This window comes from Eretmochelys imbricata, chromosome 7, assembly GCF_965152235.1.
Source record: "Eretmochelys imbricata isolate rEreImb1 chromosome 7, rEreImb1.hap1, whole genome shotgun sequence".
NCBI classification, from domain to species: Eukaryota; Metazoa; Chordata; order Testudines; family Cheloniidae; genus Eretmochelys; species Eretmochelys imbricata.
Window position 1 is genome coordinate 29,202,246 of NC_135578.1, and position 16,738 is coordinate 29,218,983.

The 16,738-nt window shown below is 43.6% G+C and overlaps 1 protein-coding gene across 1 annotated transcript in view; it reads left to right on the forward strand.

Annotated features, from left to right (window-relative positions):
• SUSD3 (sushi domain containing 3) overlaps window positions 1-11,610 on the forward strand; it is a 52,435-nt gene extending 40,825 nt beyond the window's left edge. The window contains exon 5 of the mRNA XM_077821507.1: window positions 10,978-11,610. Within this exon, the coding sequence (XP_077677633.1) occupies window positions 10,978-11,194 (217 nt within the window). The 3' untranslated portion in view covers window positions 11,195-11,610. The remainder of the gene's footprint in view (window positions 1-10,977) is intronic.
• The last annotated feature ends 5,128 nt before the right edge of the window (window positions 11,611-16,738 follow it).

Sequence of the window (16,738 nt, forward strand, 5' to 3'; positions counted from 1 at the left end):
CAAAATGAGGCTAAAACCTCAACAACAGAAGGTTATCAAGATGGAAAGTCTATTGATGGAAAATCAAATGGGGCAAATGTTGTACAGTTAGTAGCAATTTACCGCCAGACTGCAAGAGATCCCGGAAGGCCAATCTGCCCTGAGGAGATTTCAGCAATGCAAGGAAGTGCTGCTGGAGTTAACACTGTGTCTGTGTTTTCATTACTACATGCCCTTTCTTACAGGATAACTGTACTGTTCCCACAGGTATGGCTGAAAGGGCAATTGCATTCTAAGGGTCTGATCCAGTTTCCATTGAATTAGATAGAGCCAGATCCTTGCCCCAAGCTAAATCCCCTTAATGCTGCTCTAAAGGGACAGCTGCGGATTCCTCTAATGTAAAGGAAGCCTCTGATGGTGTAAAGTCAGTCTACCTGGCTTAGTTTCACCACCACCCACCCCCCCGTCCTACACCCTCCACAAAGGTGGTATATTGGGCATTGGGGCATGGCCTGAATGCTGCTGCTCTTAAGCTCTGCCAGGGGCTGAACCGGCCTCCAATTGCTCCCAAGACTGGGTGAGCAGAAGGGGGTCCTACTGCCACCTCTGCCCTCCCTACCTCAGCTCACCTGAGAATGCAGCCCTTTGTGTGGGTGCAGAATTGGGCCCCTCTTCTCAGGCTCTGCTTTTAGATCATTTGGTCTGAAATGTCTCTCCGTGGTGAGTTCAAGGATGGCTTATTTGGGGGAGTCTGAAGGGAGTCCATCCCTTTCCCCCCCATTATCTGAAAATACAAAAAAAATCTCCAGTGTTTTTCCACACGAACAGGCTTGTCCGGGTGCTGTTTTGCATTCAGATAATACATTGGCGATTTTACACCCACAAAAGCTGAAAACAATTATGAGCCAAATCAGCTGGGAGGAAGAATTTAATCAGAAAAATGTGAATGATAATTGGGAATCATTTAAGAATACCTTATTAGATGTCCAGAAAACCACAACTGAAGAAGAAGGCTATACTTGTAAAAAAAACCCCAAAAACAAAAAAAAACCCGAACTGGTTTATAGGGGAAGTAAAGGTAACTATAAAAAAAATAGAATATATAACAAATAGAAGAAAGGGTAATTTGGTACTAATGAATATAAATAAGTAGATAGGAACTGTAGAAATGTGATAAGGGAAGCCAAGGGACACCAGGAGACATCTATGGCCAACAGAGTTAAGGACAATAAGGAGGGGTTTTAAAAAATATATTAGGAATAAAAGGAATGCTGACAATTATATTGGTCCGTTACTAGGTGGAAAGGGCAGAATTATCAATAATAATGCTGAAAAGACCTAAGTGTTCAATAAATATTTCTGTTATGTATTGGTTGAAAAGCAGATGATATAATCTCATCATATTGTGATACCATTCTTTTTCTATTCCATTAGTATCTCTGGAGAACATTAAACAGAAGCTACTAAAGTAAGACATTTTTTAAATCAGCAGGTCCAGATAACCTGCATCCAAGAGTCTTAAAAGAACTGGCTGATGAGCTTGCTAGACTGTTAATGCTGATTTTCAATAAGTCTTGGAACACTGGGGAAGTTTTGAAAGAAAACTAATGTTGGGCCAATTTTTAAAAAGGATAAATGGGATGACCTGGGTAATTATAGATCCATCAGCCTGACATCGATCCTGGGCAAGATAATGAAGCAGCTGATATGGGACTCAATAAAGGCTTAAAGAAGGATAATGTAGTTAATGCAAATTAAGATAGGTATATGGAAAACAGATCTAGTCAAACTAACTTGATTTTTTTTCTGAGATTGCGAGTGTGCTTGATAAAGGTAATAGTGTTGATGTGATATACTTAGACTTCTCTAAGGCTTTTGACTTTGTACTGCACAACATTTTGATTAAAAAAAAAACTAGAACCATGTAAAGTTAACATGGCACATATTAAATGGATTACAAACTGCTTCATAATGTAACTGTAAACAGGGAGTCACTATCAAACAGTGTATTTCCAGACGAGTCCCACAGGGATCAGTTCTTGGGCCTATGCTATTTAAGAATTTTACCAATAACCTGGAAGAAAAGATACAATCATCATGGATAATGTGTGCAAATGACATAAAAATTGGGAGAGTGGTAAATAATGAACAGGACAGGTCGCTGAGTCAGAGAAATGTGGATTGCATGGTTAATTGGGTGCAAGCAAACCGGGTGTAATATATGGCTAAAAGTAAATATATACATCTGGGAACAAAGAATCTAGGTCATACCTACAGGATGGGGAACTGCATCCTGGGAAGCAGTGACTCTGAAAAAGATTTGGGGGTCATGGTGGATAATCAGCTGAACGTGAGTTCCTAGTGTGATGCTGTGACCAAAAGAGCTGGTGCGATCCTGGGATATATAAACAGGGGAATTTTGAATAAGAGTGGAGAGGTTATTTTACCTCTTTATTTGGCACTGGTGTGACCGCTGCTGGAATCCTGTGTCCAGCTTTGGTCCCCACAATACAAGAAGGATGTTGATAAATTGGTGGAGAGGGTTCATAGAAGAATCATGAGACTGAATAGAGGACTAGAGAACATGCCTTGTAAGGATAAACTGAAGGACCTCAATCTATTTAATTTAACAAAGAAAAGGTTAAGGGGTGATTTGATTACAGTCTGTAAGTAGCTACATGGGGAACAAATATTTAACAATGGGCTCTTCAATCTAGCAGAGAAAAGTACAACATGATCTAATGGCTGGAAGTTGGAGCTAGACAAATTCAGAGTGGAAATAAGGTGTATATTTTTAACAATGGAGTAATTAACCATTGGAACATTTGGCAAAGTGTCATGGTGGATTGTCCATTACGGACAATTTTAAAATCAAGATTGGATGTCTTTCTAAAAGATCTGCTCTAGGAATTATTTTGAGGAAGTTCTATGGCCTGTGTTATACAGGAGGTCAGACTAGATGATCACAATGGTTCCTTCTGGCTTTGGAATCTATGAAAGTCAGGACGTTCCAAGTTATGCTTCCCACAGCACTCAGAACTTGGCCATATTTCACTTCTATTAAGGTATAAATGTCAATTCAAAGGGTTTGGTCCTGCAGACCCTTAGTCACTTTGAGAGGGTGATGCAGCCGCTAGATGCCATTTGCACAATTCTGGGACCACTGGAGTCATGTGAATGCAAATTACATGTCTGCCCACAGCTACTCTCTCTTGCCTACTTGCAAGGCAGCACTTAAGTGGCAGGGAGGTCATCACACATGGCTGTGTGAGGAGATGCACAATTGGATGCCATGCTAATAAAACAAAACAAGTAATGTTGTCACTTTACATGCTTAATCTTCTATTACAGGGACTGTGCAGTGAAATGGCTACAGGTAGCACATGATTGGTTGATACAACTGCCTGTAACTCAGGCCCGGGCTGCGCCGTTGTAGTGCTTTAGTGAAGACGCAAATGTGCAAATGGAAGAGCTTCTCTCATTGGTGTAGTTAATCCGTGAGAGGCAGTAGCTACGTCAATAGAAGAAGCCCTCCTGTCGACATAGTGGTGTCTGCACTGGATGGATTTTTCATACCCCTGAGCTACATAGTTATATCGATGTAAGTTTATAGTGTAGACCTGGCCTAGGAGAGTTATGTAAATATGTGACAGGGCAACTTCCTGCAATATCTATGGGAGACTATCTTGTATTAAGTGTAAGAATGATTTCTGTATCATTGGAGGCCAGGGATTGTATGCACTTCCCAGGGAGAGAGCTACCACAGCTCCTCCAGGAAGTAAAAACAGTAGGAGATGGTTAAGGCAAATCACTTGGGTTATAACATCTTGAGTGAGGTACTGTCTGTGACGCTGCACCACATATTCTTCACAGTGCTACTATTATGATATGATTATGACATGATTATGATGTATTTTATGCAAGACGAGTCACGTGAGATATCATTTGAAAAGTTATGATTTGCTGAATATGATTATTCTATTTGTATGCATATATCACTTTTGTATCTGAAGTTATGAATATTGACTATGTATCTGTATTTCAAATTTAGTTACGCCTGGGTAGCACCCACTAGACAAGATGCTTTCAGTCTAGACAGTGGGTGGGGAAGGGCCTAGTCAGGGCAATGAGCCATTAGGAAAAAAGCATAGGTCTTAGGAGAAGCTTATCTCCCACCTAGTGCGCCTTATTATGAAAGCTACAGACAGCCTCCGAGTAATGGCTGCTATGACTCAACAAGGACATGTGATGAGACCACATGTCTCTCGATTCCATCTTGGGATGTTAGTATTTTTCCACAGACTGGTCTGGGAACCAAGCTGTGTGAACAAAGGGTTCCCGCCATGTGCAAAGGCTATATAAGGCAGGGAGTGACATCATCTGGTGTTCTTCACTCTCCCCACAAGAAGGTTCCTGGAAACACCTGAGGAACAAAGACTGAACTGGGGGAAGTGCTAGACCCAGGCTGATGGGATTCCTAGCCTGTGAATGAAACACCTAGGGATTACAAGCTGTAAAGAAAGTGCAGCTTGCCACTTAAAAATCTGCAGCCTGCTTGTATCATCTCTTAGGATGGGTCTGCTATTCACACCCAATCTATGTAGTATATTAAGCTTAGTTTGTGTTTTTTGTTTATTTGCTAGGTAATCCGCTTTGATCTGTTTGCTATCACTTATAATCACTCACAATCTATCCTTTGTAGTTAATAAACTTGTTTTTGCTTTATCTAAACCTAGAGAGTTGGAGTGTAGTGTGTGGGAATCATAACTCAGGGGCAAAGGCTGTTGCATATTCCTCTCTACATTGAGGGAGGGGGCGAATTTTATGAGCTTACACTGTATAGTTCTCTGTGCGGTGCTAGATGGTATAATTTTGGGTTTATACTCCAGAGGGGGGGTATGCCTGAGGAGCTGGGAGTTGCATTAGCTGTAGCCTTCCTATGCAACAGCTGGTCAGAGAGCCTGCATGTAACTGCAGGTAGGTGCGTCCCTGCCTGTATGTATGCTGGTGAAAGTGCAGGCTGGAGGACTCTGCAGCTTGTCACAGCAGTACAGTGTGAGAGGGAGCCCAGACTGATGGGTCAGGGGGCTCAGTGGTACCCCAGTCCCAGACTGCACCCCAGGGATGACAACCCCTCACAGCGCCTCCTGGGAAGGCTCGCATGTTCAGAGACCAAGGTCTTTTAAGCCCATGCTTAAACTGACTCAGGGCCTTCAATCTGGTTCCTGATTTTAAAGACTGATATGAACGTGTAAGAACAGGGAAAACCCACTTGTAGGGTTTGAAGGACTGACGCCTACCAGAATCCCATGTTGGAGTTGGGGGTGACCTCTGGTAAGCTGTCTAATATGCGTATAGGTTCTTTTATTGTCTTTATATACTTTTTCTGTAATGCTTTTACCTTAGGAATAAATGTGTTTGCTTAGGAGCAGCTGTGTGGTAACTCGTAACTGCTGGCAATACACTGCTGCAGCCCGTGGAGAGAAAGCAAAGCACAGGCACTCGCTTGCTGGACGTATCACAATGCAGGTCAGGGAGCTGTGCAGACTTAAAAACCCTGGTTGGAAAGGAGTGAGATGCAGGTCTTCCCTCAGGAGAGGTGATGTCTGAGAGCTGGAAACCTTTAAGTGGGTGACCATGGAGGGGGAACACTGGGGCAGTTACTCTGGAACTGTGACGCATGATACTGGGCTGAACATTTCTTTTAAAAAGTCAAGGAAACTTGCACAACTAAAATGACCTCTTAGAGCCTGGTGTGTAACTTAACTGGGCTTCACTGTCATTTAAAAATCTATGGCCCTCCTTCCGCAACTGCTGCATGTGATCAGTACACCCCTTAAAGCCAGTGATAGCTGCTTCCATGCAGCAGATGTTGAGTCAGATCCACTGATGTTAAGAGAGAGAGGAAATTGACAGCTGAGAATTTAAGCTCTAGAAGAGAGGCAGGGTAGAAATGCCCCCTTAATGGTATGCATGTTAATATTATGCATATTATTGTGGATCTGGACATCCTAGAGTCTAGAGCTGGATGAATACCACCCCCCTCACTGAACCAGCCATAGTAGGATTTAGCCATGAGAGTTTTAGTATGAAGGCAAAGAACAGATTGTCTCTGGCCCTTACAAAGGTGGGCAGGGGGAGGAAGCAAAGTGGGTGCAAGATCTACAGACAACAGCAGTCTGGGGAGTGCAGGGATGGCTTTCTTGGCCCAAATGATCATAAAGAGGAGGAGGCAGACCTATGTCCCCTCTTATTTCCATTACCATCCTGTAGATTTGGCCAGGAACATTGGGGGAAGTAGGCTGCAACATCCCAGGCAGTGCTCCCCCAGCGGGGGTGATGTTGTTCTGCACCGCTCCACCCCCCAATGTGGGTCAGTGGCTAAATCCAACAGTATGGCCCCAAATGGGGCACTTCAAATCAAATCCTATCCAATCCAAATACAGTCTTGGGACGACTGGGAAAAGGGGTATGTGATTTTTAGCTCAAATCTGGGAATGCCCCAAAATATATACTATTCTTTTCCCCTGTCCACCTCCAACCCCCAATATGGTTATGCCTTCAGAGAGAGGCATGGGCTAGTCAGGGTTTGAACATGGACCTAGGAATCAGGGTCTCCAGAGTGCTGGTTATAGCTTTGACAATGATGCCCTATGTGATCGTGGGAACTCACTCCCCCTTCCTGCCTCAGTTTTCTAGCTGTAAAAGGGAGAAGATAACATCCCCTACCTTGTAACCATGGTAAAGCACTCACTATGTGAAAAGTGCTAGATATATATTTGCTAAATTATATTAACTTTCTTCCTTGCCTTAATATACTGTTGCAACTAATGCTCTGTGTGTGTGTGTGTGTGTGTGTGTGTGTGAATCTGTATTTCAGAAAAGGTTCCATTATTATCAATGCAAAGTCACCTGACATAAAACAAGAGAAAAGTTCCACCCACTTCCATTAGAAATCACATCGTTGCCAAAACCAGACAGGAAATACAAAATGTACTTATGATGTCCCACTGTGCTGGAGTTCTCTCATTGCAAGGAGGTCCTATTAGCCTTCTCATCCCCTGCAGCTAGGAACAATTCTCAACTCTCGCAAAGGAGAATTCATTCAAACAGCCATTGAGGCATGCTTCTGTATATTACTCTTTTCTACTGGTATAGGCTTTGTCTATTTCCCTCCTCCCTCCCCCCATTACACCAGCCCCGTGGACGGCATAATCTTGTTTTTTCTAATATTGTTCAGGAGCTGTAGCATGTGCTGCCTGTTTATTTTATATTATACTAGAAATAGATTTGAGAAGAGAACAACAACAACAAAACCCCCAGGCAAATGAAACCTCTGCACCTGTCCTTTCCAAATTTAAAGTCAAACATGGCCATGTGAGAGCATCAGTACCTAGTGTCACCGTGTTTGGTGTTATTTTCAAGTGAGCGCTAAGATGAGCAGGTGTTATGCGCCCAGGTCACTCACTAAGAATATGTCTATGTTGCATTTAAAACCCTATGGCTGGGCCAAGCTGGCTGAACTTGCGCTTGCAGGTTCGTGCTTGGGCTCAGCGTACACATTCGTGCTTGGGCTCTAGGACCCTGCGAGGTGGGATCCAACAGCCCCTTAGCCTGAGCCCCACAAGCCCGAGTCAGCTGGCACAGGCCACACTGGTGTCTAATTGCAGTGTAGACATACCCAAGAGGCTTTGGAATATTCCAGCTGGGGGGATAGCTCAGTGGTTTGAGCATTGGCGTGCTAAACCCAGGGTTGTGAGTTCAATTCTTGAGGGGGCCATTTAGGGATCTGGGGCAAAAATTGGGGATTGGTCCTGCTTTGAGCAGGGGGTTGGACTAGATGACCTCCTGAGGTCCCTTCCAACCCTGATATTCTATGATTCTATGACTGGAATGAAGCAATGTTAAAGTACAAAAGGGGGTCACCCATGTTATGCTGCTTGCACACAATGGAGGGAGCACCAGTGAACAAAAGTACAAAGTGAAACTCATGTTTCATAGATCAGTATAAATTCACAGGAATCAGTCTCTACCTGATGCACATGCCTGTAACTCTTGTTAATGCTGAGCCCAGTCCTGCAGCCTCTACTCAGGCAAAATGCCCACTGACTTCACTGATCCCACTGGCTTTTGCAAGGACTGCAGGATTTAGTCCAATGCACTATGAGCATTTTCCTTCAGGATATGTACATTTTTAACATTAGTAGGACACCTCTAGAGAGGCAGCGGCTAATGCTCCGGTATTTGGTTGCACTCCACTTTTCCACTCAAAGCATCTACTAGTGGAGAATGACTACATAATCACTGAAGGCCAATTCCTAGTCTGGCTGAAGTCAATGGGAGTTTGCTACTGAGTGAAATGGGCTCAGGTGTTGTCCCTGTAGAATAACCAGGTGGTGGGCAGTGATGATCTAACTACAGTCTTCAGGGAAATTTTTTTAAATCACAGGGCTTTAGTGGTGCAGCTCCCAACGACCTCCATGGGAGGCAGGCTGCAGCTGCTAAATCCCCACACAAAGCTTTATAGAATAGCTTCACAGTGGGATCAACTGCAAAAGTAAGCTCTACATTAAATGCACAAAGGCCAAAAATAGCTTGTTTTGAAAGCTCTTTGCTGCGGTGTTAACATGGTCCCTTGACAGGTCTTGCAAATACAAGCATTCTGCACTCCATGCAACAACTTGCAGACAAAGGTACATTTTACAGAGTTCCTTTTTCTCTTCTCCCATCCCAAACTCTGTTACTTTCTTCCTTCTCCCTCTGGCCTTTCTCCTTCTCCTCCTCTGTACTTGCTGTTTTGATGAGATTGTTTTCTCTTGTAACTACTTCCTATCACCTCAAGAGCATTGAGTGGAGTTGCTGGCACTACAAAAAGCATATGTCCTTGGCAACATATGGTGCCCCCATTGTGATGCTTCCAGTAACTGCTTTTTTTCTAATCAAGTGCTCGAAATGCCCGTGGAAGTCTTTACAATTTTATGTTCTGCAGCAGCATGCAGTATCAGCGTTTGAATCTTGTATTTTTGTAGCACTTCGTTCTTGCACGGGTAAGTAATCTCCACACCCCAGCCATACTTCCTGCCGTGGAAAGCTTATTTCCTCTTTTGATACACACACTTAACTCAGCGGAAGGGTGGTGGTGCTTTCAGAGCAACGGCTCCATCTCTGATGTGCTTCAGAAAGATTTTCTGAAGTGCTTGCCCTGGTTTACAGGAGGTGAAGGAAAGTCACTGCTGCTTGAAAATCAGGAAAGGGATCTTTCATGTTAATAAGCAGAACCTTTTTGTCATTTCCCTATGCATGGTTTTGAAAAATAAATAGAGTGAAAAACAAATCCTGCCTTTCAAGTGTGTGTGGGGAGGTGGAATTTACAAGGGGTAGTTAGCCCTCTGGCACAAGGGAATCCATGCAGAGGTGGGGCAAGAGGGTTTGGTCTGCTCATGTGCTGAGGGAACCCTGTTGCTAGGGCCCTACCAAATTCACGGTCCATTTTGGTCAATTTCACAATCATAGGATTTTAAAAATCATAAATTTCACTGTTTCAGATATTTAAATCTGAAATTTCACGGTGGTGTAACCATGGTGGGTCCCAACCCAAAACAGTGTCATGGGGGGCAGGAGCGCAAGGCTATTGCAGGGTGGTCATGGTATTGCCACCCTTATTTCTGTGCTGCTGCCTTCAGAGCTGGGAGGCCGGAAGGCAGCTGCTTGTCAGGTGCCCAGCTCTGAAGGCTGTGTCACGGCCAGCATGCCATACCATGCCGCCCTCACCTCTGCGCTGCTGCTAGCGGCAACCCCGCCTTCCGAGCTGGGCTCTCAGCCAGCAGTTGCTGCTCTCCAGCTGCCCAGCTCTGTGAAATCTGCTCTCCCCTACAATAGCAAGATTTCATGGGGGAGATCAGATTTCACGGTCCATGATGCATTTTTCACAGCAGTGAATTTGGTAGGGCCCTACCTATGGTGGGTCAACATCCACTGCTTGCATAGAAGGGGAGAATGCTGTCTCCTTGGTACCATTCCGAGCCATGAGCTTCATAGAAGCCCTTCTGCATTATCTCCATCTGGAAGGGGGCGGATGATGTTTTAGAGACAGGGCGAGAGCTAGCGGTCAGTGGAGCAGGGAAAGCTGCTGTGCTCCCTGGCAGTCTCCTCCTCAGCCCATGAGCGGGTATCCGAGCAGGTGTCCTAGCCGGAGCTGATACTGGCAGCATTAACCCATGCAGATTCCCTTTCCTGTCTGCTGCCCGGGGACTCCGGTGCCTGTATTAGGATGCAAGCAGAGAGATCGCTCTGCACCTGAAAGCTGTACAACCCCCTACCCCTCCATGTAGGGACCAGCAGAAAAGTGCTGATACTGGGATAGCTTATTCCCATTTGGGAAGGGGACTAAACTCTACCAGTGTAAGGCACCTTTGTACCAGTATAGCTGCATCCACGCTGGGGCTTGTACCAGTCTAACTAGATCAGTAAAAAGTCCCCCCTTGGCCCAACTGAAATAGTGAGACTGATACAACTTCCTCGTGTCAGCCAGCCTTTATGCTCCTTTACCCTAAGGCCCCTTTACGCTGCTCCATGAGAGTAAAGAGCCAATGAGTGAGTGTAACTGTAATTTATGCCCATTTTAAGGCTACTTCATGTTTCCAGAACAGTGTAAAGGGACTTGCGGATACCTGAGAATCAATCCCACTGTGTAGGCAACTACCATGAGAGGTCAGAAGGCAGTTAACAAAACTGCAACAAAATTCAAAAAGTTACACCGGCAGGTACCAGTTGTCTTCAAGCTGTGCCTCCTTCACAATTATGCAACTCTCCCAGCATCAGCTGAGAGACAATTATTTGCCCCATCACTGCCCACTGTTTTAATGCTAGAGCAAGGAGTCCATATAGCACAGCACAAATTGTTTGGTGAATGCTTGATGAGCAAATAAAATGGAATTGAAAGTTCTGACTCTGCTAAAGCAAGTGACACCCAAATAACTTTCGCCTTCTTACTTGCAGATTCCACCAAGAACAGACTAGGGACATCGCAGTTTCTGCGTGTTGCAGAGAAAACGACTGTCAGCCCAAGTTCAACACAAGCAATAGTACAGCTATGAAACAATTACTGCCAGAACATAATGTTCCAATACATACAGTGAGTACAATACATGTTGTTGAGGTCTATAGACATGATAAGGATATTTATAAGAAACCCATCTCTCGTATACCTGGATAGTCAATGTCAGAAATAAGTTGGACCAAAATGAAATATGGTTAGAAATATGTGCCTTAAAGACTGCGTAGAAAACTACTTAATTATTCTTATGAATCTGAAAATTTTATACATCAAGATTATTTTAAAATGCTTCCAGATTTAACTTAAATACAGTAATGAATGTTGATGCTTACAATAAATAGCCATTCTCTGCAAAGTGCTAAATATCATGGCAAGAATATAATATTCTCCTGTACATACTATAGAGAGAAATGGTAACCATTTGTATATTTGCTTCATGTAAAGTCTCTGACAACAACTACACATTCATATGACTGCAAACTTCTTTTAACTTGCGTTCTTTTTGTAAACATGCCAGAAAAAAACCATATTTTTGCACACTAGTCTGAGAATTACAATAAAGATTTCTTTTTAATGAAAAAGCATTGTGATTTTATTTGAGAATGGCCTTACTAGGTAACTCATCCATTCTAGGTATATACAGGACCTCATTGTTCATATTAGAATATATGTTTTCTTGTTTTTCCAGTTTGGATCATTAAGGAACTGCTCTGGCTCTTATTCCTTAGTTACAAGATAGTTGTTCTCCACGTTCAAATAGAGTTCTTATTTGTTCTCTCATCAGAAAAATAACAGGAACTGTTGCCACTTTCCAGCCCTTATAAAATATGATTGTAAGGCGAGCCTGACAATAGCCTTAATTGTGTGACCTCATTATCATGAATTCAGATGTTTCACTATGTCCTTTTCTCCCCCCACCAAATTTGGAAAACTTTTAGTTATTTTCATCAGCTCAGATTGTTGGAGTTTGCCAAAGAGTCCAGAAAAACCCTACTTCATTTTGGCCCCAATTCAGAGAAGCACTTAAGCATGTGCTTAACTTTAAACACACGCTTAAGTCCCACTGAACGATGTTAAGCACGTGCTTATGTGCTTTGTTGCATCGAGCCTTTTGGCGGGCATGATGACTCTAGGAATTCTGCAGCCGAGTGGGCGTGGGCCATGCCCGTTTGTGGTCTGATCAGTGCTCTCTGAGTATTGCACAGCACACTCCATTCCCATTGATTTTATTGGGAGAGACAAACACTCAATCTCCTGAAGGAAGTTCTCAGCGCCTTGTTGGATCTGGCCCTTGTCACTTCACTCATAATGCTCCTCCAGCTCTCAGCTGTTTTGCTATAGTGCTAGTGGGTAAGAGGCCCAAAAGTGCCAAAGTCCCTGAGACACAGTGGGAATTTTCTTTGTTTTGTATGAATACTGTTTGTGCCTCAGTTTCCCCTATGCACAGTTAACAAGGTGGCAGGAAAAGGTGGTTTATTCTTTGTAGTGATCCAGGTGTGACTGACAACTGGCTGTCTAGCGTCCCATGCCCATGACAAACCCAGAGGACAATGGCTCGGACATTTGGTGCCTAGTAACTAATGACCCAGAACTGCCGATGCCCTTTCCAGGAAGCTAGCCAGTTTTGGCCAGCGGGAGAACAAAGAACTGAGGTGGATGGCCAGGTGACCTGTTCTGCCGGGAATCAGAACCAAGGATGGAGGAGGGGCCCTTGGGTTAATGGTTAGTGTGGGCTGCTGGAGAGTCATTCCAGTCTGAAGAGGTCGGGGGTGCATTGCTCCCTTTGCATGTGCGAGTCTTCTTCAGGGGTCCAAGTCGAGTGGACTCACTGAGGGGAACTCATGGAGTCAGCCGAGGTGCTGAAGGCTCCAAGGTTCAGACCCAGGAGGTGGTGAAGCCAACGGGCTTACCCCAGTGAGTGTGTGAGAGCACTGGACCTGTAGATCTGTTACAGTTCCATTTTCAAAAGTGAATGAAGCTCTTAGGGCCAGATTTTTAAAGGTATATAGGTGTTTAACTCCCATTGAAATGCTCACCTAAATACCTTTGGGATCTGGGCCTTAGGTTCTTAAGTCACTTAAGTATTTTAGAAAATGTTACTGAGTGTGTAATTTCTGGGAATACAACAAAAGATTTATTGATGAGTTTGAGTTTTGTATGAATGTACACAGCTTCCTTTTGTTGGCCTTCCAAGTTAGAACAGTGCAAGGTTTTCCCCCCTTTAGCCCTCCATCCTGGAGTCATGGACTGTAAGCTGTAAGGTTCTCCTTAACCTCTGAGGATAGGACAAGAAGCAATGGGCATAAATTGCAGCAAGGGAGGTTTAGTTGGATGTTAGGAAAAACTTCCTAACTGTCAGGGTGGTTAAGCACTGGAATAAATTGCCTAGGGAGGTTGTGGAATCTCCATCATTGGAGATTTTGAAGAGCAGGTTAGACAAACACCTGTCAGGGGTGGTCTAGATAATACTTAGTCTTGCCATGAGCTTAGGGGACTGGACTAGATGACCTCTTGAGGTCCCTTCTAGTCCTACAATTCTATTAATGGGCCAGGCCAGCAGAGGTTGTTTCACTGGGCTGTAATGTTTATGGGCAGATTCCTGCTATCCTCATTACATCCAATTTCCTGTTCATTTTAATGGGAATCTGCACTGTGTAGGGATTTCAGGATTTAGCTCACTGTAGTTTTAACTTTACCATGTGACTTTCAAATGCTTTAATATGATTTAGAGCCAACCGGGGAAAACCACATTCACTTGTTTGTGACACCAATGCACAGCACAAGAAGGGAGCTCAATCACTAGGTTTGACAAACCAGGCCAGTCTGAGCAATGTTTGCTACAGAAAGGAAAAAACCCTGGAGGTTAAGGCCATTGATAGCCATGAGAGACAACAGAGAAGCCAGGTAGATTTACTATCTCAGTGCTGAAGCATTTGATTACTATCATTTGTTTAAGCAATCTACCTCAATAGGCAACAACGTTATAACAAGACAAAGGAACAACACCCATAGCGTTTTATGGAGATTGTGGTTCTGTTATCCCTGGGAATGTGTTTAGTTTATGATAATGATGCCCCCTGGCGTGGGCTTTATTGCGCATGTAAAAATTATTTATCATCAGAAGGAAAAGGAGTGCTCTGCAGAAAGAAGATGAAAGCAGTTGAGAATATTAAGCAGACATTTAAAAAAATCATGTTTATTAAATTAACTCCTTAGAATTTTTATGAGCTAATGAGTTTAAATAGATTCATACTGTCATCTCTGTGCTATAGAACAAATCCCAAGGGGTGTTTCACATTGACTTGTATATTTTTAATGAACTGGCAGCTTATGCTTAAAAAAGCTAAATGTGTCTAACATATAAAAGAACCCCCATGGACGTATACTTATGAATTGTTTAATTGCTGTACATGATGATAAGATAGGATGATTCTAAATGGCACATGAATACCAGTGCACTTTCTTTCTTGTATTCCTTCACTGAGAATGGTTTAAAACTGCTTGCCTAATGCAAGCCAATGTACTGAGACAGCCCAAGTCACGCTGTTCGACTGCTAAACTTAGGCTGCCTACAGAAAGCCAAAAGCATGGTTTTAAGATCTTCCAATAAATAGCAAGAGGTGGTGTTGTCTAAGCCAGCTGGCATAACTCTTGCCATGGAAATCAAGAAAGCTGGTTCTCTGAGACAAATGGAAGAGAAATAATTTGCTATGCTAGAAACATGAAGGACCTGAACCTGTGAAGTGCGGAGTGCCAGTCAAGAGCGCACAGCCATTCGCGGGATCATGCCCCTAACAAGTACTTGCCTGTTGCCAAAGGGACAGTCAGATTCATTGTGGGGGCTAAGACAGCAGTGTTCCCAACTCGTGTGATCTGATTGTGAATTTCACAATATTTGGTAGGTTGCTGGGTTTTTTTGGTGGAGCCAGGTGAACCCAAGAGAATCTCGGTTTTCATTTAAAAATGAAGTGGGTTTTGAGCCCTCAGAGTTGCAGAGAAAAAACCTGAAAACAAGAGTCCTAAGGGTTCTAATGCTAGAAGGCAAATAGAAAGAACCCCAAATGTATTTTTTTTAAATCCCATGATTTTCGGAGGGGAGGGAGAGCTGACTGACATTTTTGCACACTTGGGGTTGCCAATCCTATGTGTGTGTTTGAAAAATATACTTGGGGGGGAGACCATTTTTCTCAAGGCAGCCTACACCCAACTGAAGAAGTGAAGTGTTTAAATAAACATTAGAGTATTAACGATAGTGCAGGCATTTCCTGCATAGAGCTTTGTAAATGAACATTTGGAAGCCTGCTGAATGACCTGTGCTGGTGCTCTCTTTTGGGGGAATTAAAAGATACCATTTTCCACTGTGTGCTTTGCCACTCTGAAACAATCAAGAATACTCCCTGTTATGCAGTAGAATAATTAAAAATTCATTTGGGGCATGATGTATCTGAGAGAGAGAGAGAGAGGCCTTTGCAGGACACAGAAAAGAGAAAGGGCTGCAAAACCAAGAAAGTGGAAACATACAAGGCATGGATGAAAATTAAGTAAGAGAAGATAGGCCCGGGAAGGTGGGGAGAGACATGTTTATGAAAAACACTGAATATCTGAACAGGGAGAGGAGAGAATGCTTCTGTGCACGAGGCTTTTCATTTTTGCATGACTCCTGAGTGATTTTGCTTCTGGAACGTCTCAGGCATCAGTGACTTGTGGGAAGCAGAATGGGCTGCTTCTGTTACAATCAGATGTAAACAGCTTGCACAGCTTTTCTTTTTACATTGACGTGCAGCACACGTTTGTAATAACTTTAATTCAGAGGTAGACTTAATTGACTCTCTACCTGAAGAAAGTGAAGTCGTTCTGGCATCATGCCACCTGGTAGCTCCAAGGTGGGCCTACCAGTCACATTGCATAAGGTTGATACGCGACCGAGAAGTGGTTGATTTAGCTGTGTTTTATTGAGAGACTTATTATCTGTTAAATGGCAGATTTAGGAATACGCCTCCATACCCTATGAAGTTCAGCAATACCAGCAGAGCCCAAACTTTGAGAGAAAGAGAGAGAATGGGATCTTGCAGCAGGGAGATCATGGCTGTATCAGAATTTTCTGTTTTACAGGGTCAGTACCTCAGTGTCTCATCCTTGTTCTGAACCATTGTTAGTAAACACGCCGTGGGGAATCTGAACCAAATTTCAGCCACTGATTAACATGTGAGTGGAATGATCTCCAGTGTGTATTTTGGGTTTCCATATTGTGGGTTTTTTTGTTTGTTTGTTTATTTTTTTGAGAAGTTGTGAAAACCAGAATACTGAAAAAGCCTGGTTCCCGCACTGAACCCATTTGCTGCCCCTTGTCGCTGCCTGAGCAGACATCAGAGATAATCAGCCACTCATCACTGACTCTCTCCAATTCATTTGCATACCTGGAGAGCGTCACAATTGCCCAGAATGTCATGGCAATGACTGCCTTGGACGCAGGGGTGCTGGAACTGCTGCGGGTACAGCAGCCGCACCCCCTGGCTTGAAGTGGTTTCCATCCTATCGAGGGTTTACAGTTTTGTTCAATGTCTCTCAGCACCCCCACAGTACAAATTGTTCCAGTGTCACTGCTTGGATGACTAGTTTGCCTCAGATTACCGTAACATTACAAAGAGAAGTCCTAGGTCCAGGAGGAGTTGTAATGAAAGCACACGGCTGTTGTATAAACTC